Genomic DNA, 21,690 nt, shown 5'->3' with positions numbered 1-21,690 from the left:
TGGGCTCAGAAGTAGATGTGAGTATTGGCTTCTATGTTGAATTTTAAGTGTTTTTGGGTAATAGGCTAAATTTGAGCCAACATTGACCACCAGGGAGGATTATGTTCGTGCCCCCTGTTCAGGCAGGCGCAACTAATTCTTCTCTAGGCAGAGGGAAAGTTTTTGTTAGTGAGTGCAATGCACATTCTGGGTAACTAGAATGTGGGGGCAGACATCCTGTTGAGGCAGGGGCTGAGACCCAGGGATTGGTGGCTCCATCCACAAATGGTTGAATCCATATGGCGGAGGTTCCACAAAGAGGAAGTGGATGTGTTCACCTCCGAGGTGACAACACACTGTCCGCTGTGGTTCTCCCTTACTCCTCCCACACTATTAGGGCTGGATGCCATGGTGCACATGTGTCCGAGGTCACATCTATATGCTTTTTCCCCCTGATCGCTCTGCTCCCACAAGTTCTAGCGAGAGTTTGCCACCTTATTGGTCAGCTTGAATATGATTCTCGGAGATAATATCCCTGCTAGACGGCACTCCTTGGGAGATTCCCATTTGCAGGGCTCTACTGTCTCAAGCCGGAGGGCTTATTTACCACTCTCTGCCGGGCACTAGCTCATAGATTCTGGTCTCACAACTGAGGTTGTAGAGACCATGTTGAACGCTAGAGCGCCCTGCGTGAGGAAATTGTATGCGCGCAAGTGGCAACGTTTTGTCTCATGGTGTGAGGAATGTCAGCTAGACCCAGTGAACTGTACAATAACTACAGTCCTGAAGTTCTTACAAGGATATTTCTCAGCAGGGTTGGCTCCTTCTACAATCAGGGTCTACATGGGCATCATTTTGGCCAGCCACGCCCCTATTGATGAAGCCCCTGTGGGGAAATATCCAATAACTTCGAGGTTTATGCTTGGTGTTAGGCGGCTGAGGCCCATCTGCAGACCACACATACCTTCCTGGGACCTTTCTGTGGTCCTGGAAGATCTGTCAAGTGCCCCATTTGAGCCCTTAGAGGCAGCTGAGAAGTTTCTGACACTAAAGGTAGCTCTTCTGCTGGCCCTGATATCTCTCAAGCAAGTAGGAGATCGACAAGCTCTCTCTGTTGCCCCTTCCTGCCTTGACTTTACCCCTGGATTAGTCAAGGCCTTCCTGTATCCTGGGCCAGATTATATTCCTAAAGTGCCTACATCTGATGCCCAGCCAGTAGTGTTGCAGGCTTTCTGCCCTTCTTTGTTCCTCCTTTGTTACACCGGAACAAGGGAAGTTGCACCCACTGTGTCCAGTAAGGGCTGTCTGTAGTTATGTCCATTGCTCTGGCCAGTGGTGTAAGTCGGAGCAGTTGCTGGTCTGCTTTGGTGGCGTCAGTAGAGGTGATGCTGTGTCAAAGCAGCGCATCTCTAATTGGATAGTGGAAGCAATCTATCGCTTATGAGGTGCGAGGTCTCAACCACGCGTCTGGGCATAAGGGCTCATTCCATTAGGGCTGTCGCCTCCTCGAAGGCTTTGTCCAAAGGGGTATCCTTACAGGATGTGTCTGCTGCGGCGGGGTGGTCTACACCGCACAAATTCATTCGATATTTCAGTCTGGATATACATTCTGCCCCGGCTCAAGTGTCTTGCAGTGACCCTTGGGCTCAGATCTTTTTGAACAGGCTATACCCTCAGCATAACTGAGTGGGTATTCTCATTCCCACAGCATTGAGCACACGCAACGTCAAGTTCCCTTTGAAAGGGAACAGGGTTACATGCATAACCCAGACATTTTTCTTCAAAGCAAAACATGATTTTTGCTAACACAAGAATTATCTGGCTGCACTGGGAGCTGCACACAGCCTTTGGCCATGTTTTTCTTTCCCAACAAGCTGCAGTGGGGATAGAGCGAAGGGGCACTGAGCAGTGTCTATAAAATTACTGACATGAGACCCATACATATCTTCTGGTCTGGAGTGAAATGCATTTGCAGTTTTGCCGGTTTTTTCAGGACCATAATACACTTGTCTTTAGGCCATGGTTTAAACCATTATTTTTGGTAATCTTCTGCCTATTTTCCATGTAAGGATTTTTTTAAATCAACTATTACACCTTTAAGTACTTGATGGTATAAATCCACAAATTTCAGCAATGTGAAACTATGGTGGTATAAATTAACCTACTGCAGATTTTTGATAGGATTTTAAAAGTTATATAACATTACTTGAATATATTGTGTTGACAGTCTTTTGGATGAAATAAAACGACCCCAGGTGAAGAAAGTTATTGGAGTTCTGCAGGTGGCAAAGTCGAAGACCCTGAGTAAATGGAAAGAAATGGTTTGTTCACATAATCATTGCACAGATTATGTTTATTTTTAAATATAAAATTGAACAGAAATTAAGTTGTTTGTAATACAGAGTTATTTTATGTAGGATGAAAATGTCACATTTGTAGCTAATGAAGCCAAAGATACTGTGAAATATCTATACACATTAGAAAAATTCTTCAAGACACTTGGAAAATGCACCCCGGTAAGTTTCAAATCTGTAAATTCTTATTAGCAATACTACAACTATTATGTAAATTATATTAATCATGTAAATAAGTTTGGTAATTCTTTAAGATATAGAAAATCACACTGAGGGCCAAATGTACTAAGCTGTTTTCACCCAATTTTTAGGCTTAATTAGGATGCATTCAGTGCAAAAAGCTTTGCGAGTTATGTAAGAAACTGATGTATGAGCGTAAATGGGAGGTTATTGGGCACTTCTTTCCTTCCCACTTTTCAGTAGGAATTTGGCACAAAAGTAGGAAGTTGGCACAAAAAGTGAAGTGAAAAATGTTATAGTTCTGTTCAGTGCACTACATAAAATTTTTTTATAAATATATATTTCTTTAAAAAAAAAAATTCCCATAATTACTATTTGCTTATGACAAAATGTGTAATAATACAACACTATTTAAGACACGTGTGAAAGAACTATTTAGAAAAAACACTTTTTTAATACTGCTTCTTCACCCGAAGCTTGTATGTAGATGTGTGCTATGGCAACCCTAGTCACAGCATGTACACCAATAACTGGTATGTCAAATTCCTCACAATTGTTGAAGAAATACAACACACTAAACAGCACTTTTGTGACAGCCTGTACTCTTTTTATTAGAGTAAAACCAATTTGCATATCAGACCTACACTTTGGTTGCTTGTTTTGATGTGGGAAACTTCATTAAAAAACAAAGAAAGAAACAAAAAAAACCTTAGTGCAATTTATACATCTTTCTTGCTTAGCCTGCATTTCATCTTTTGTCCAAAGAACTTATGTCCTTTGCAACTCTTGCATAGGACATAAGTAGGCTTTCTCAGGCACAGTTTTAGTGATCATTGTTTTGTGCTGCACCTCCTGATGTATGTACATCTGGCCCTGAGGTCTTAACTTCAGATTTCTAGTTGTATATCTTGGCATTTTAATGACTTCTTTGTAAAATACTGTTGTGGGTTTTTATACCTTTTTAACCTATTTCTGTTGCTTTTTCAGAAGAATATGTTGGTGCATATTCCTAGTTTACTGAACAGCATTCTTCTGATCCAAAATGTGTCCCATTCCTACAATACTTCTGAGCATATGACCTCCATCTTTGTGAAGGTTACTAATCAAATGGTCAACACTTGCAAGGGATACCTCTGCCAGGGAGTGACCAAAATCTGGGACTTAGACAGGTGAGCATCATTTAGTGTACTTAAAATTTTTAGAAATCTTATCCTAGTTGGTTGAATTTCAGGGATGATAGATAAGACACATAGGCCATATACAGAGTTGGCAATTTAAGCTCAAAAGATATGACTATTTATCAAGGGAAAGTTCATATTCAAAGTTGCATTACAGGGTGAGGTCAGGGTTAGAATCACGCATGAATGATTTTTTCAGCAAAATCAATACATACTTTCATACAACTTCCATGCAACTGTCTGTAGTAGCACCTGGGGTCTGAATACGAATGTATGCAATTTTGATATTCGTTACTCTGTGCCGTTTCAAAGTTTACTTAAGCTCATGGACTGATGATACAAAAATTTAACACATCAGTCACACCACAAATGTAACAACAGCACTATTCCAAAAAACTATTTGAGGCCAATATTAAATACAAAATATATGAAAATATTAATTTATGGTATGACCCTTTTATTGTCAAAAACAGTGTTTGACAAAGAACTTTTTTTGCACAGAGAATGTTGGATAAGACAGTATCTAATCTGATAATTTTTTTTATTGAGGGCAGGTTATGTCTTTGGTTACATTGCCATGTGTGTTTGTTTTGGTTTCAGTCCGGTCTCCACCTGTGTCATGTCATTGATTGCTCCCTAATGTGTCTTATCGTCATATAACATCAAACCCGCTACTCCGTTTCCCAAAAAACACCTCAGCCTAAAAACATGTTCGCCACGGACTACAACTCCCAATCCAACACACAGACACAATCTCCCTTGCTGGAACACTAATCATGCACACCTATTGCCAATCACACGCTCACACACACCCTTTAAAAGAGACTGTTTGTCTATGCAGACTTTGCAAAAGTATATGCTCAGTTGCTTTTGTCTCTGTGTATACCAAGCTGTTCATGTTATTGATTATCTAGTTTTGATTCTGTTTTTGTCTGAGTCTCCATTAGATGACAATTGTTCATTCACACCTGTTTCAAGTTTCCCCTTTGTTTAGTTTGTGTAGTGGAGAGCAGGGCACAACCTAACACTTTTTGTTTTCTCAAGTTTGTGGAAATGTACTTAAGGTTCAAAGCATTTTTCTTTTCTATTTTTTACAATAATTTTACAAATGGCTGGTACAAATATTTGATCTTGTTTTATGAATAAAACATATACTATTTTTTCATTAATTAACCAGAAAGAAAAGAAGTGAAATGTTAGAACATGCCCCATAGTTGGAACATGTTGCATAGTTGCAACATGACCTCTGACTGATTATGCATAAATCATTAACATCTACATGAAGAACTATCTTAGCAAACCTATGCTTGCCTAATACCATAAGGTAACCTGAAATGTATGGTGGCCTGGTTCCCAATATACAGCTAACTACAACTTCAGGTTTCCCACTAAAGGCCTCAGTAATTTCATGTATTGTAAAATAGCGTCTCCAGGCTTTACAGCAGGTGTGCTACTGAGCAGGTGTGCCACTTAAGTAGATGACTCCACAGTTTGTACAGGTATAATTACTACTAATGATGGAGGAAAAATACCCAAACACCTGGCAACACATTGAGGATGGATGGTCATGGTTGGCCATACCAAAAATTTGAGAAGGTCCTTTATTTATCATTGCTTGCTAATGGAGGATTTTAGAGAAATAGGCACAGTTTTTACTGATGTTTTTTCTTTGCAGTCTTTTGCTTTCCTAGTGTAATTTTTTATTTTATTTTTAATAATCTTTTTTACACAATGAAAAGTTACATGATACACTATATGGACAAAAATATGTGGACACCTAACCATCACACCCATATGTGCTTTTTGAACATCCCATTCCAGATTTAGTTTTCCGTTTCCTCTTGAAATAATTTCCTCACTTCTGGGAAGGCTTTTTGCTAGATTTTAGAATGTGGCTGTGGGGAATTATGCCCATTCAACCACGAGCATTAATAAGGTTAGGCGCCGATGCTGGTTGAGAAGGCCTGGTACACAGTCATCATTCTTATTCATCCCAAAGGTGTTCAGTTGAGTCACAGCATACATAAGACATTTGAGATGATTGTGTAATTCGAACTTTGTGGCAACAGTTTGGGGAAGGCCTATATATGACTGTGAAGGTCAGGTGTCCACATACTTTAGGCCAGCTGTGTCAAACTCAATCGCACAGGGGGCCATATTGTGTGTGTGTGTATATATATATATATATATATATATATATACACACAAAAATATTGTATCCTGAATAGAAACATACAGGATACAATATTTTTCCAAAATAAATAAACTTTAAATAACTTAAAAAATATTGCTCTCCATAAAAATATCTACTGTCAAAATTATACAAATTCAAAATATGAACATGCTGCAAAAATACCTGAAAATATAAATAAAAATTGTGCTTTTAAGTAAAAGTTAAAATAATAACAAATCAAAGCATTTCATTTTCTTTGCACTTATGCCATTATGTCAGAGCTGGATGCTTGGCATCTTTTCTTGGCTACAAGTTCGTTTATGTTTGGGGTATGGTTTTGTGTTGTGGAGATTCTCAGGATGGACTCAGTGAGATGACTCGTGTGTGATGTTTTGTTAGTCTTCATCACAGAGAACAGCTTCTCACACAGATATGTGCTACCAAAGATGCACAAGGTTCGTGCCGCATGTAGACGGAGCTGGGGCATTGCATCAGGAATGAAGCGAGTGAACTGTGCGGGCCCCACAGTGTCGTACTTTGTCTTTAGTGTCCCATTACACTGCAGCTCTATCAGCTCCATCTGAATCTGTACAGGTGCAGTTTCCACGTCGACGGCAAATGGGTTGTGAAGCAGCTCGAAATTACTTTTCTGTGCTTCAAAGTCACCAAAGCGCCGTGCGAACTCAGTGCGAAGTGCGCTCAGTTTATCAGCAAAGTGTGCATTTGGGAACACCGTGGTGCTGACTTGGATCAACATTACTCGGCAACAGGGAAAGTGAGACAAGTTGCATTGGTGCATTTGTGTCTCGCATGAGCGCAGCTTCACTTGAAATGCCTTCACTGCATCATACATATCAGTGATCATGCGGTCCCGTCCCTGGAGCTGAAGGTTTAAGACGCTGAGATGACTAGTTATGTCAGCCAGAAATGCCAACTCACATTTCCACTTTTCATCCCGCAGAAGTGTGGAGTCTTTTCCTTTACTGTCCAAGAACTGACAGATTTCCTTGGCCAACTCAAAAACTCTGCACCTCTGTGTGATAAGGCAAGTCACAAAACTCACCGCACCTCTGTGTGATAAGGCAAGTCACCAAACTCAGAATCTATTTCCCACATAAAAGACTGAAATTGGTGGTGATTTAACCCTTTGGCTCTGATAAAGTTTATGGCTTGCGTTACAGTGCTCATTACATGTTCCATTTTTAGGACTTTACCGCAAAGAGATTCCTGGTGTATGCTGTCAACTCACCAGTACAGTTCTCCTGCATTTTTAACCGTATCCTTCCCACTAATCCACTTTTTTCACCGCACATCGCCGGTGCTCCATCTGTTATAAGTCCAACAAGTTTGTCCCAAGGCAGTTTCATATCGGTTACACTTTGACATATGTTTCCAGAAATGTCTTTTCCTGTCGTTGTCCCGTGCATCGATTTAATGTCCAATATTTCCTCTGTAACACACAAACTGGAGTCCACTCCACGAATGAGGATGGCCAGCTGTGCAGTATCAGTCATGTCAGTACTTTCATGCACAGCAAGGGAGTATGCAACAAAGTCTTTGCCTCTTTCAATCAACTGTGTTTTGAAATCAGTGGCCATCTCACAAACCCGATCAGCAACCGTATTTCTGCTAAGGCTTACATTTGCAAACACCTCCTTTTTGTCTGGACACAAGACGTTGCACACTTTCATCATGCAGCTCTTCAGAAACTCTCCCTCGGTAAATGGCCGGGCTGATTTGGCTATCTCCTCTGCCACAATAAAACCTGCTTTGACTTTCACTTTGTGATTTTGCCTGGGTGAAAAACGTCTGCTGTGATGTAAGATTCCTCTTCAACTCTTCGACCTTCTGTAGCTTCTGCTCTGCATTCAGGTTTTTCAACTTGTCCTGATGTTTTGTCTCATAGTGCCATTTTAGATTATATTCCTTAAATACAGCCACATTAGCTCCACAAACAAGACACACAGGTTTACCAGCAATGTCAGTAAACATGTACCCAGCCTCCCACTGGTTTTGAAAGGCTCTCTTTTCAGAATCAACTTTTCTCTTGGCCATTGTTAAGGGCTAGTTTAACTTGAAATTAGGGTTTTATACATCAACAGACGCTTGATCGATCTGGCGCAATCTTGGCCTTGAGTTTGACACATCTGCTTTAGGCCATATAGTGAATACTCTAAGAGCTTCTATACTGTTGTAAGTACAACAAATATGATGACATAATTTGGGTATGTAATTGTTCTATATTAATTTGCTTTTTAGGAAGGAAATGCTTAAGAGAATCAGTGAATGTTTGCAGCTGAACCAGCAGTACCGGCAGTGCTTCCAAAAAATATGGGAAGAACTCCAGCAAAACCCCTCTGAACGAAAGTTTGAATTTAGGTACCTACAATAATTGCAATTTTTAAAAAGAATGGACTGAGAAAAGATCTATACCGGCCATTAATGACATCCAACACATTTGGGTACAAGTTATTATATTATAGATTTAAATTAAAATGCCTTAATTTTTTGGCCATCAATCTACACACAATAATCAATAATGATAAAGCAAATGCAAGTTTTTAGACTTTTTTTGGCAACTTTATTACAAATAAAACAACTAATTTAATAAGTTATTAGTATTGAGGCCCTTTATTTAGTACTTTGCAGAAGCTCCTTTGGCAGCAACTACATCTTCCAGTCTTCTTGGTTAAGCCTCTACAGACTTCAGATCAGGTCTTTAGGTCACTTGACAGATGTTCTATGGGATCCACTCAAGGACATTTAGGAGTCCCTAAATGTCCTTGCGTGGACCCCATAGAACATCAGTCAAGTGACCTGAAGATCTGACCTGAAGCCACTCCAGAGTAGTCTTGACTGTATACCCTACTTTGGGTCTTGTTGAAAGTTGTGCCCCAGTCTGATATGTGTACTCTGGAGCAGTTTTCCTTCAAGTATCTCTCTGTATTTGGCTGCATCCATCCTGCTCCTAATTGTGACCGGTATCCTGTATCTGCTGCTGAGAAGCACCCACACAGCATGATGCTGGCACCACCTGACATCACTATGGTGTTAGCCAGTTGATGAGCAGTACCTGGTTTTTGCCCGAAATAGCTTGGAGTTCAGTTTGAAGAGTTCAGCTGTTGCTTCATCAGACAAGATAATCGATGTCTTCATGCTCTGAGTCCTTTAAGTGGGAACAGTCAAAGCTTTAAAAATGGTTTTGTACCCTTGCTCAGGTCTACGTCTCAACTCAATTTGATTGCAGAGGTCTGTGGCTTGTTTTTTTTTTTTTTTGTCAGACATGCAGTATGAATTGTGGGACCTTATACACACAGGCGTGTACCTTTCTAAATCATGTCCAATCAATTGTATTTGCCACACATGGATTCCAGTAAAGTTCTACAGACAACTAAAGATAACCAGAGCTCAATTTGGAGTTCCTTATGGATTATTGTGTGCAGATTAATGAATAAAATACATTTCATCCATTAATTAAATCTATGATACAATAAAGTCAGCAAAAACTGATAGGCTCTGAATACTTTCTAAAGCCACTGTCTGTCTGTATTACATATTCAGGGTCTGTTTCATTAAACATTGAAATACAGTAGTAAATGTATTGATTATAAATATCTACAATCATCTTTTTGGCAGTGAGAATTATGTCTTTGGAAAGTTTGATACATTCTGTAAACACCTGCAGAATATTGCAGACTTGGCTACAACTCTAGAAACTCTGTCAGCTTTGCAGTTAATAAAGGTGGAGGGCATTGAGAAAATACATGTACGCTTCCAAACTATTGTAGCCAACATCCAAAATTCCAAAACATACAATATGCTGGATCACCGAAAAGTTGAGGTATGCCACAGAAGTCATTTTAGATGTTTTTATATATATATATATATATATATATATATATATATATATATATATATATATATATATATATATATATATATATATAATGTTTCTATATTATTACATTGTTTGTGCATATCATGAAATGTGTTGTTTTTCTTTCAGTTTGATAGTGACTACACAGAGGTCAAAAGCCAAATACAGTGCTTGTATCAATGTCTTCATACACTGATGGATACCTTCTTTGAACAGCCACACCCTGTGAGGATTTTTAAACATCACCTGGTTATGATTATAAGCTTCCTATGTTTTATTCTCACATTAATTTAATATTATTATTTAATTTAATATTAATATATTAATTTAAGAACTACAATGTATGACCAAAAAAAGTATGTGGAAAGCTGACCAATCATATGCATACAGTGGGGGAAATAAGTATTGGACGTGTCAACACTTTTTTTTAGTAAACATATTTCCAATGATGCTATTCACATTAAATTTTCACCAGACATCAGTATTAACTCAAGAAATCTGGAAATATAAAGAATTCACACCATTTAAAGTACATAAATAAAGTTATGTGTAATAAAGTGGAATGACACAGGAAAAAAAGTATTGAACACTCTAACTGAATTTTATTTAATACTTAGTGGAAAAAGCATTTGTTTGTAATGACATCTTCAAGACACTTCATGTATGAAGAAATTAATGGGCTGCAGTGTTCAGGTGTGATTTTGGCCCATTCTTCTAAACATATTGTCTTTAAATCTTGTTCAATTGGATTCAAGTCAGGTGATAGATTGGGCCATTCTAACACCTTGATTTATTTCTCTGAAATCAATTGAGAGTTTCCTTTGCTGTATGCTTTGGATCGCTGTCCTGCTGGAAGTTCCACCCACATCTCATCTTCATCATCCTGGTGGATGGCAGCAAATTCTTCTCAAGAATCTATCAGTAAAGGGCTCCATTCATCGTTCCTTCAGTTATATGAGGTTTGCCAGTACCATGTGATGGAAATACAGCCCCACACCATGACGCCTCCACCTCCAAACGTCACTGTTGGTATAGTGTTTTAAGGGTGATGTGCAGTGCCATTTCTTTTCCAAACATGGTGTGTAATATGACAGCCAAAAAGTTCAATTTTGCTCTCATTTGACCAGACTATAGTCTCCCAGTATTTCATAGGCTTGTCCAAATGAGTTGTAGCAAACAAAAAAATCTTCGACATGCCTTTTCTTTCTGGAGTCTTGCGGGGTGAGCGTGAGCAGTGGAGTGCATTGCCTATTGTTTTATCTGTGACGACGGCACCTGCTGCCTCCACGTGTTTCTGGAGCTCTTTCTGAGTGGTCCTTGGCTCTTGGGCTACTCTTCTGACTATTTTTCTGACTCCCTGGTCAGAAATCTTGCGAGAAGCTCCTGTGCATGGCCAGTTGATGACGGAGTGATGTTGCTTTTACTTGTGGACAGTGGCCCCAAGTGTGCTAACTGGAGGACTGTTTTGAATGCTGTTTTGAACCTTTTGAAATACATCTGTATCTGATTCCATCAATTTGTAGTGCAACAATAAGGTTCTAAAAGTCTTGGGAGAGATCTTTGCTCTTACCCATCATAAGATGTTTCTTGTGTGACACCTTGGTAACAAAAAAAAGCCTTTTTATACACCATCAACGGATTACGGATTTCAGCTGATTCCTTACCTTGCCTTGGAGATCTGCTTTTTCTTATTGTGTTCAATACTTTTTTCCTGTGTCATTCCACTTTATTATACAAAACTTTATTTATGGCCTTTAATGTTGTGAATTCTTTATATTTCCAGATTTGTTGAGTTAATACTGATGTCTGGTGAAAATGTAATGTGAATAGCCTCATCATAAATATACTCAATTCAATTTTATTTGTATAGTGCTTTTTACAATGGTCATTGTCTCAAAGAAGCTTTACAGAAATATTTCACACAGGATACAGATTTTAAATGTGTGAATTTATCCCAATTGAGCATATATAAAGATGTTTACTGAAAAAAATGTTGATGCATCCAATACTTATTTCCCCTGTATGTGCTTGGTGAATATCCCATTCCAGATTTAGGCCCCCTTTACTCTTGTAATAACCTCCAAACTTCCACTAGTGTTTTGAATGTGGCTGTGGGGATTTGCCCATACAGCCACATGAAAATTAGTGAGGCCAGGCACTAATTTTGGGTGATAAGGACTGGCATGCTGTTAGCTTTCCAATTCACCCCAAAGGTGTTCAGTAGGGTTGAAGTCAGGGCTCTGTGCAGGCCACTTCAATTCTTCCAAACCAACCTTGGCACTCCTTGTCTTTATGGACCTCAATTTGTGCACAGGGGCATTATGATGAAACAGGTTTGGGCTAAGCTCCGTAGTTCCATTGAAGGAAATCTTAATGCTACAGCATACAAAGACCTTCCAGACAATTAGCTGCATCAAACTTTGTGGTTTAGAATCAGCAAAAACATGCCGCAAAAAGAGAGGGGTGCATACTTACTGGAGGCACTGTATATTGGTCATTGGAATTCAAAATTAACATCTGATTTTAAGAATAAGTGTTATCTACGATAAGATTACAGTTGTGTGTAGACATTTAATAATGATGTATATAAAGTGTAATTATTCAAATTAATGACTTTAAGGTAATTATAATTAGACAGTGTAATTAGCAAAGCAATTAAACATGAAAAATACTTTCACTAAAGTATTGAAAAGTACTTTCTGTTCTGTTTCTTTCACAGACAGAACAAGTGCTTCATTTGTTGTTAAAATTTGAGAATATTGTGGGTAAGCAGATGGACCTCAGTCAGAAGTATGCAGTTGTTTTGCAGCATTTTGCCAGTGACTTGGACCAAGTGCGAAAGGTCTACAAAAAACACAAAGACAACCCTCCCATATTGCGAAATATGCCACCTGTAAGTGCAACATATGTGTCTTTTGTTTTTGTTTTTCTGTATTTTATTTTTTTACAAAATGTGCAATTTTCATTGAAACTACTGTTTACTTTTGTCTTATGTAGGTAGCTGGGAGAATATTATGGTCACGTCATCTTTTCCGAAGACTTGAGTTGCCAATGGAAATACTGAAAAAGAAAATGGATATTTTATGGGTAATGAAAACCACTATAATTTTATATATATATATATATATATATATATATATATATATATATATATATATATATATATATATATATATATATATATATATATATATATATATATATATAAAATTCAACTGTGGCCCTAATAATGTATACTGTGGCCCCTACAAGTAATTGGACACGTAAGCCACACTTGCAAATACATACAATTCAGCGCATTAGAAAACGTCATGGGGGTGTAAGTCCGATCTGAACCACTTGTCCACTGCTGGAGAGTCGGTGGTGTTAAAATTCCATTGGAACTGTCACGTAAAGGAGGTGCAGACAGAAGCAAATGCAGGTATGGCAGTTTAATGAGACAACAAGAAGTCCAAAGGATAAGGCAGAAGACAATAATCATTAACAGGCAGAGGTCAGGCGGTCAGACAAGCAGCACAAACAGGGCAGGGCAAAGAGTGATAGTTGTAAACATAAGCAAAGTCAAAATACCAAATAACCTGACATGATATAAGGCTTGGTAATGACAGAGACAAGGCAACTGAGCGTACACTTCACAAAGACAAAGGGTTTGAACAATATCTTGTATGTGTGGTATGATTATGTGTGGAAATGGGAACAGGTGTGTCTGATTAGCACTCTGGAGAAGGTGAACGTGTATGGGGGGGGTTGCATGGGCGGGGGGGGGGCTTAAGTGTAGTCCTATTCGGCCATGTTTGTAGTTGTTGGTGTATTCTGGGAAATGGAGTTGTTGGTTTACTGTGATATGACCGGAACAAGAGAGGCTGGTAACTGAGGACGCACTGGAAGGGAGTGGACATTCTTGCTGTGGTTGCTGAGACTACGGTTGCGTTGGGACCGCAATTACCACATGCGGTTTTGCACTTAGGTCTCCTCTGGTGAACAGTGGACTAGTTCAACAAACTGACTTCATGTTAAAACCACAATGAACTTTCTTTTATTTTCATACTGTCCATTGTTAGGCAGATGAGGATGGGTTCCCTCCTGAGTCTGGTTCCTCTCAAGCTTTCTTCCTCATATCATCTTAGTTTTTCCTTGCCACCGTCACCACTTGCTTGCACAATAGGGATAAATTCACACACTTTAAATATGTATCCTGTGTTTATATGTTTCTGTAAAGCTGCTTTGAGACAATGTCCATTGTTAAAAGCGCTATACAAATAAAATTGAATTGAATTGAAATTGAACTGTGCACCTCAATGAGTTCTGCACATATCCAGGAAGCAAACCCAATCCTCCTGATTATCAGGCCAGACGGAGCATAGGAACCTGACGATTTCTTGGTTGGCTCACTCCACCTGCACATTGGCTTGTGTATCTTATCCAGAGGCTGATGGCTGATGGCTATTCTCAGCTTCTCCATGAAGCACTTCCAGACATGGACGTGAATTGTGCTCCCTGGTCACTCATGATGTACTCTGATAACCCAAAATATCTGAACACATGATTAAACAGGAGTTCAGCAGTTTTGAATGTTTTGTGCAGCTTGGATAGTGATGTCAGGAGGTGTGACTTAGAAAATCAGATTATGATCCCTAGGATAGCCTTTCTTGGGAGATTGGTCTCTCTGTTATGAAGTCCAGAGCAAGGCAGGATTGGCTTAGTGAATTAGTAATTCACCTGCAGGTATGGTGCATGAGACCTTGGACTGGGTACAAACAGTGCATGATAAGATGCCCTGATGTATGACAGTGAGTATGTTGGACCACCAGTACATGTTATGTGACTGTAGGTTTTATGAATGCCCGGTTGTCCAGTGACAGGTGAGGTGGAAGCCCAAATGATGAGTTTAACCCACAAACTGGGTGGAACATTGACTTTTCCATGGGAGCAGGATTCAGGAAACTGAAGATGATAGGCCTGGGCTATTTCTCTGTCCAATTCCCCGGTTTGTGCTCCCACAAAACATGATTTGGGGAGAATGGCTTCATAATGGGTCTTTATAATGAATCTTTATTGGTCACATATACATTACAACACAGTGAAATTCTTTTCATCACATACCCCAACTTAAAAGGAAGTTTGTTCTTTGGGCAAAGCAGGGAACATGCATGAAAGAAAGTTGGTCTTGCCATTTTTAGAACTGGGCTGGAAGAAGATGTTGAAATTAAACCTGGTGAAGAATAGACCCTATCTAGCTTAGCAGAAGTTGAACCATTTGGATGTTGTTAGATATTACAGATTCTTAAGGTCTGTGAAGATGAGGAATGGATGCAGGTTGCCTCCAAGCCAGTGTCTTCTAAGGCTAATAGTGGTGAATAATTCTTGGTTAGCCACACTAGAATTACGTTTGGCTGGTGTGAGTTTTTTTGAGCAACCCACTGGATGTTGCTTGGGTTTTTCCTCAAATCTTTGAGACATTATGACACCTACACCAGTTTCAAAGGCACCTACCTCCACTATGAAGGGTTTAGTTGGGTCAGGATGCTTAAGGATGGATGCTGTGTTGAATGCTTCTTTAATGTTTTGCAAAGCTTGGTCAGCCTTCGGATTTCACATTTGTTTCATTAATAGGGTTGTTAGTGGACTGGGGAAGGAGCTGAACCCATGTACACTGGTAGTAGTAGAAGCATCGGTAGAACTTGGCGACAGTGAGGAATTGACACTTTTACTGGGGTTGGTACCTTGACAACTGCTGCCTTTCTTTGGTCCTTGAAGATGCCTACTGGAGAAATGATGTAGCCCAGGAATGAAGTCTGCGTGACTTGAAATTCACATTTGTTTCCTTTGACTTAAGTGGTTTTGCATTAGTTGATGACGTACTTGTTTCACATGGCGGACATGAGTTTCTTAGGACGACAAATAAATCAAAATGTCATTGATTATATTTTCCTAGTATGTCTTTGAGCATGTCATTTATTAGACACCAGAATGCAGCAGGGATGTCACGATACCAAAAATCTAGTAGTCGGTACCGATACCACCAAAAGTACATGATACTCGATACCAAAGTCGATACCATGGTGTGGTATAAAAATGAAATAAAATAAAGTAAATTAAAAACTCTCCTGGAGGACATCCTGCTCTGGCTTATACTGGCAAAGAAGGGGGGGGGTATTTTAGTTATCAAACACTGTCTGACAATGAGTGGAGGTGCATTCCTAAACGCGCACGCACTCGCACTCACACACACAGAGACGCTCACAGACGCACGTGCACACACACGCATGCACACAGATGCGAGCGCGCACACACACACACACACACACACACACACACACACACACACACACACACGCACACACACACACCTTATACTCTGAATGCAAGCATTAGTTTAAATTGACTGATATGGTGGCAGGCCAGAAAGATTTATTAAAAGCATGAGCATTTGAATAATTATTAGTGACATTAGGCTAGATTTAGCTGACAGGACACGGGCTGAATGGGGATGCATGGTGGCCCATTAGGAGGTAGTTTATAACATTGCAGTGCATTAGCGTCGTTAACAAATAACTGGCCATCGCTAACATTACATGGAGCATAATGTTAGCTGGTTTCATGGCAACAATGCAGCTGCCTCAAACAAACATAATGTCTTTCAGGTGCTTCGCCAAATTGCAGGTGTTTCCTCGCTTTGTTTGAAATGAACGATAGCATCGGTTGCACACTGGAAACAGAGACTAGCTTTCCTCTCTTTTCCTATCAACAAGTCAGGGCGGAGCTAAACTTGTTAAGCTAAGCTAATCTTCTGTAGTTTTTCCCGTGTGCTTGTAGGCGTTCTTCTTCTTCTTCACCACTTGTGGACCGACTAAAACACTGGTGCGTATTTGCTGCCCCCATCAGGTCCGGAAGAATTGCAACCACAGTACCTCCTTTAGAATCGGTTCCAACGAGGGTGCAGAAAAACAAGTACCGTCACGTTTTAAGAATGTTGGTACCGAAGTATTGGTTCTAGTGACATCCCTAGAATGCAGAAGGGGTGCAAGAGAGGCCATATGACAAAACGCAATACTCGTAGTGGTGATTAAGACCATTTTCCTGGTGTAAATCTGGTGTTGGTTGCTACCACAATAGAAGCATAGTCCTAATTTTGTCCGTTTTTCAAGAGCAAGGGCTGTAAGATTGGCGGACCTGCATACTTTTCTACTGGCCTCTCGTCAGGCTAGACTTTTTGTCATTTTAGGAAGCAGTCACTTACAAAGCAGGTTGTTGAGACAAATGGAGAGATCAGTGAGGGTGTCCAGGGACTTTTGCTTGATTGCAACATGCAAGCTCAGTGAGTACAGAGTTTAAGCCTTGGCGATAAGCTACCTAAAATGCAGGTTCATTCCAGCTTTTGCTGGCAACGAATGTTCACAACTCAAGGGCGTTCAGCAGCACTACGATTTCCTGGGTTACTGATAGGAGTTGTTCTGATCTCCTTCCTTTCTGGTTCATGATTAAATATGGTGCAAACCAGTTCAATGAATCGATCATAAGAAATATTATCTCCACCTTGGGACCATACCACAATAAGATGTTCATTAATATTGACTCTATTGAAATATATAGAAAATAATAAACACCAATTAACTTTTAACTATGAGCCTAATTATAAATAGTAACAGACAAAGAACAGTTGCATATCTGTTTGTGTATGATGGGGATGGGGTGGGGTGTGTTTTTGTGTGTGTGTGTGTGTGTGTGTGTGTGCAACGACAAGAGAGTTGAAAACGCACTGAGCTTTAAAAATAGAAAGTTTAATGATAGAAAGTAAACTTGCATGACAAGAAACACAACAACATGTTCAATGCTACTGGGTAGCACTGATTGATTTTACGCCTTTGGGAAAGGTGAGCATTTCTCTCATTACTATCTCAGATAAGAGGAAAGTAGGAAAGATAGTCTCTTTTATGAAGCCAGACCGCATGTGGTGATCAGCCTAAGGGAGAGAGCTTCACTCTTTTATGCTGTGAGGTTGATCCAGCAGAGAGAATGGACAAAGACTAGTGATGTCCTTTCTCTGGGGTGATGTATTCTCTTCTTATGTACTTCCAGTTACTGTATTAGTACTTTAATAATAGTGCTTTAATTGTGGATGCATGGTACCTAAACAGAGTAATCACATGTTGTATTTCATCACTATGGGCTCACTGTGTGTGCAAAAAAGTGTGTCTAATTTTGAGGAGTATATCTAATATTTGAAAAAATATAATCTATTTTTTTGGGAAATGTTTTGCTTGGAAGGTATGCTTGTGGTATCTTTCTTTAAAATATATGCACTTGGCTTGTTATTGTTTTCTAATGTAGTGAGATTCATACAGTACTTTTGTAAGTGCAACTCAAGTGTCCAACTACGTTTTAGGGTCCACTGTATCATTAATCATATATACATATTTTATATGTATACATACATATACATATACTATTTTCCTTCCCTGTTATTTTCCATAACTGTTATGCATTTTTGTTTCAGAAAAATACTGAGCAAACATTTATTCACCAATAGTGCTTTGGACTGGAATACTTCATAAAAAAAAAAAAAAAAAGAATAACACTAAATTACCTGTATTTCCTGTGGTAGACCTCTGAGGGTAAGAAGATTATACATATCTATAACAAACTGGCAGCAGTTCTATTGGAGTATGAGTTGCTGTATCAGAGAGCCTGGGTCAGTGCAGTGGAATGTGGACAACAAGGCCTCAACGCCTCACTTCTCATCAGGCACCCACAAACTAAGGTTTTTACTGAAGCCTATATTTTTACTATTTTTATTTTAATTGAAGAATTTAAGCAATAGAGTGAGATGATGGTGCAGGTAGTTTTGCTGTCTCACATCTACAGGGTCCCCGGTTTAGTCTTGAGACCGGGATACTGTCTGTGTGTTCTTTGCATGTTCTTCCTGTGTCCAGATACCTGTCTCCAAAAAAAAAAAAATCATAGAACTGGAAACGTTAGCTCGCTTACAATCAAACACGGCTTATTTTACATGGTTCGTACGGATGCTTCATAATGAAATTCCAGGACTCTCGAGGACTTTTGAAGCACAATATTTTTGTTTTCAAGGACTATACAGTGAGGGGAAAAAAGTATTTGATCCCCTGCTGATTTTGTAAGTTTGCCCACTGACAAAGAAATGATCAGTCTATAATTTTAATGGTAGGTTGATTTGAACAGTGAGAGACAGAATAACAAGAAAATCCAGAAAAACACATGTCAAAAATGTTATAAATTGATTTGCATTTTAATGAGGGAAATAAGTATTTGACCCCCCTCTCAATCAGAAAGATTTCTGGCTCCCTCATGTATCCTAACAAAATGTCCAGGTCCTCTGGCAGAAAAACGTCCCCAAAACATTAAAGAGCCACCCCCATATTTAACCTTGGGCATGAGGTACTTTCCCATATGGCTACCTCTCTGTGTGCCCCAAAACCACCTCTGGTGTTTATTGCCAAAAAGCTCTATTTTGGTTTCATCTGACCATAGAACCCGATCCCATTTGAAGTTCCAGTAGTGTCTGGCAAACTGAAGACGCTTGAGTTTTTTTTTTTTTTTTTTTTTAAACAACCTTTTGCCGCACATCACAGCTATATTCCTTGGCCTTAAACCTTGTTGTGAATAACTAAGGGAACTTGGCCTGTGTGTTGCCTCACATTTATACCCCTGTGAAACAGGAAATCGTGGTTGAACAATTTCCTGTTCCTAGTCACCCAGATGTACTAAAAAATGTCTTAATATCAATGTGAAAATACTTGAAATTTTTGTGAAATACTTGTGAAATGTTTTTCATATGGATTCACAGGGGTGCGAATAATTGTGGGACACCTATATTTAACACAGTTTTTTTTTTTTTTTTGATAAACCTGTGTTGTCTGAATATTTTTGTGAATTTTTTTAACAAAATATCAAAATGTTTAACAAGATTATTTAAAGATTATTTTTCACAGCCATCTTTGCTCATGTTGCAGCAGGGTACACTGCTGCAACATTTTGTTTATCTAAAAGCGAACGAGAGATTAGCCTTGCCACCAGCAATGCCAATCCATTTATGCACATTTAGACAATAACCATCTGAAATGCCCTATACCAAGCCTGACATGCCATAGACTATATTTATTACATCCCATGATTTGTGGTGGTCATTGGTTTGCTTTGAACTTGTTAGCCAAATAAATTATAATATTAGTAGGCTGTTGAAATGTGTAGGATATATTCCTAAAGGCTTTTATAAAATGGTCATAGATGTGATATTACCATATGCAATTTCTCCTTTTTAGGAGATCTGTGTGAACTTGGACCCTGTGGTCCTTGAGGTACTAGAAGAAGCAAAATACATGCACAAGTTAGGGGTTCATGTACCGAAGGTAATCCTCAGTATGTATGTTAACAAAGCTGAGGTGAAAAATAATCACAACAAGTAAGTAGTTTTCAAGATCATTTGTAGTTTCTCCTAGTACTTAAACTTGTCATTTAATAGAACTTGTCTTGAAGTCATTCATAATATTGTTTCCCTTTTACAGACTAGTGGAGATGTTGCAGTACTTTGGGGCAGTAGTAAGCAGAATCCCTCCATTGCTGCAGCCTCTAATAAAGCCTTTTATTAATCATGTAGAGATGGCACTTTCTCCTGGACTCACCACTCTCTCCTGGACCTCTCTCAACATTAAAAAATGTGAGGCACCATGAGGAAGTATTAAATGCAAATTATTTCATTTTCTCTAATTTGAAGAGGGGCATAGTTTGCTGGACCCCCCCCCCCCCCCCCCCCCCCAATAATCAGAGCTAGCATTTACAACGTATTCCCCCCACCACCAATATTTAAACTATGATTAACTGAAACATGTGTAAAAGTTATTTATTTTGTAACATTATTGGTGTTCCGAATCAATTGTCATATTGGCATAACAAAACAAAAATACTAAAAGCCCCCCCGTTGCACAAATTGGAATCGCCCAACTACTGCCACAACACAACGCATGATTAGTGCTGTTTAACTCTGAGAGGGCACAGGCAGCTTTTGCATTTGTAAAATTTTGTATTGCTGGTCAGAGAGGGACAGTAAAAAAATCATTTAAAAAAAGTACTCAGAAGGAGGCAGGATAATATGGTCTAATCTAGCTAAGGACACTCCACATATTGTAGCTAGATTGTTAATTCATTGTAATTTAGCCATATCAATATAACACTTAGCGAAAAACAGCCTTTGTTATGTTAGCTAAATTTTATTTTAATAGTTCCCATTATTATGAACAACAAGGGTCTTCACACTGGACGTTCATACTGTGCATTACAGTGGCATGTTAAATTCTCACAATAAATGATATGTGCTGTATAAGTTTTAATCGTTTACAGTGTGCATTCATTTGGACTATTTTATGTCCTGTGGAATTTGTTTTAATGAAACAATCATTTGATTTGATATGGTTCTGGAGTCGTAACCTGTGTAACAAAAAAGGAAATAAAATAAAATTTTAATTGAAGTGAATCTGATTTTGATCACTTATGTCTTCAACTAGAGATTAACACATATCTAATCTCAGAGCCTCATACTCGATTGTAATACTAATTATTCTGTAGTTATAGACCATGTGTATGAAGTTCTGAGTGACCTGGAGCAGGTAGTAAAGGTGACCACAGACATACTGGAGTGTCGAATTGAGCAGCTTTTGGAGTCTATGTCTTGCACTGACCTTCTTGCTCTTCCTGAGGACAAGCCAGTTGTCCCACAGAGTTTTCTCATCCAGACTGAAAGCACAGTGAGATCAGCGAGACACAAGTTGACACTGTGAGTGATATAATGTAGACAATACAATACATTGATTTTATGAAACCTTATTAATTAATGGATATAAATTAAGCTATGACAACCATATATGACATTTTATACTTGATAGTAATCATGTTTATTTAATATATACTTTTACTCAT

The 21,690-nt window shown here is 38.9% G+C and overlaps 1 protein-coding gene across 2 annotated transcripts in view; it reads left to right on the top strand.

The window, feature by feature from the left end:
* Positions 1-21,690, top strand: part of dnah5l (dynein, axonemal, heavy chain 5 like) — a 277,853-nt gene that overhangs the window by 16,381 nt on the left and 239,782 nt on the right. The window contains exons 12-23 of one of the 2 annotated variants that reach the window (XM_047154066.2): positions 2,207-2,300; positions 2,397-2,495; positions 3,501-3,682; positions 8,124-8,243; positions 9,501-9,705; positions 9,871-9,966; positions 12,461-12,634; positions 12,739-12,828; positions 18,347-18,502; positions 20,040-20,179; positions 20,283-20,434; positions 21,340-21,547. In XM_047154066.2, coding sequence (XP_047010022.1) covers positions 2,207-2,300; positions 2,397-2,495; positions 3,501-3,682; positions 8,124-8,243; positions 9,501-9,705; positions 9,871-9,966; positions 12,461-12,634; positions 12,739-12,828; positions 18,347-18,502; positions 20,040-20,179; positions 20,283-20,434; positions 21,340-21,547 — 1,716 coding nt within the window. Of the gene's footprint in view, positions 1-2,206; positions 2,301-2,396; positions 2,496-3,500; positions 3,683-8,123; positions 8,244-9,500; positions 9,706-9,870; positions 9,967-12,460; positions 12,635-12,738; positions 12,829-18,346; positions 18,503-20,039; positions 20,180-20,282; positions 20,435-21,339; positions 21,548-21,690 lie in introns of those variants that run through there. The other variant, XM_047154071.2, reaches the window with a different exon arrangement.

Source organism: Ictalurus punctatus, chromosome 1 (assembly GCF_001660625.3).
Source record: "Ictalurus punctatus breed USDA103 chromosome 1, Coco_2.0, whole genome shotgun sequence".
NCBI classification, from domain to species: Eukaryota; Metazoa; Chordata; class Actinopteri; order Siluriformes; family Ictaluridae; genus Ictalurus; species Ictalurus punctatus.
The sequence above is the reverse complement of the archived record's forward strand: the minus strand, read 5'-3'. Positions and strand labels throughout refer to the sequence as shown.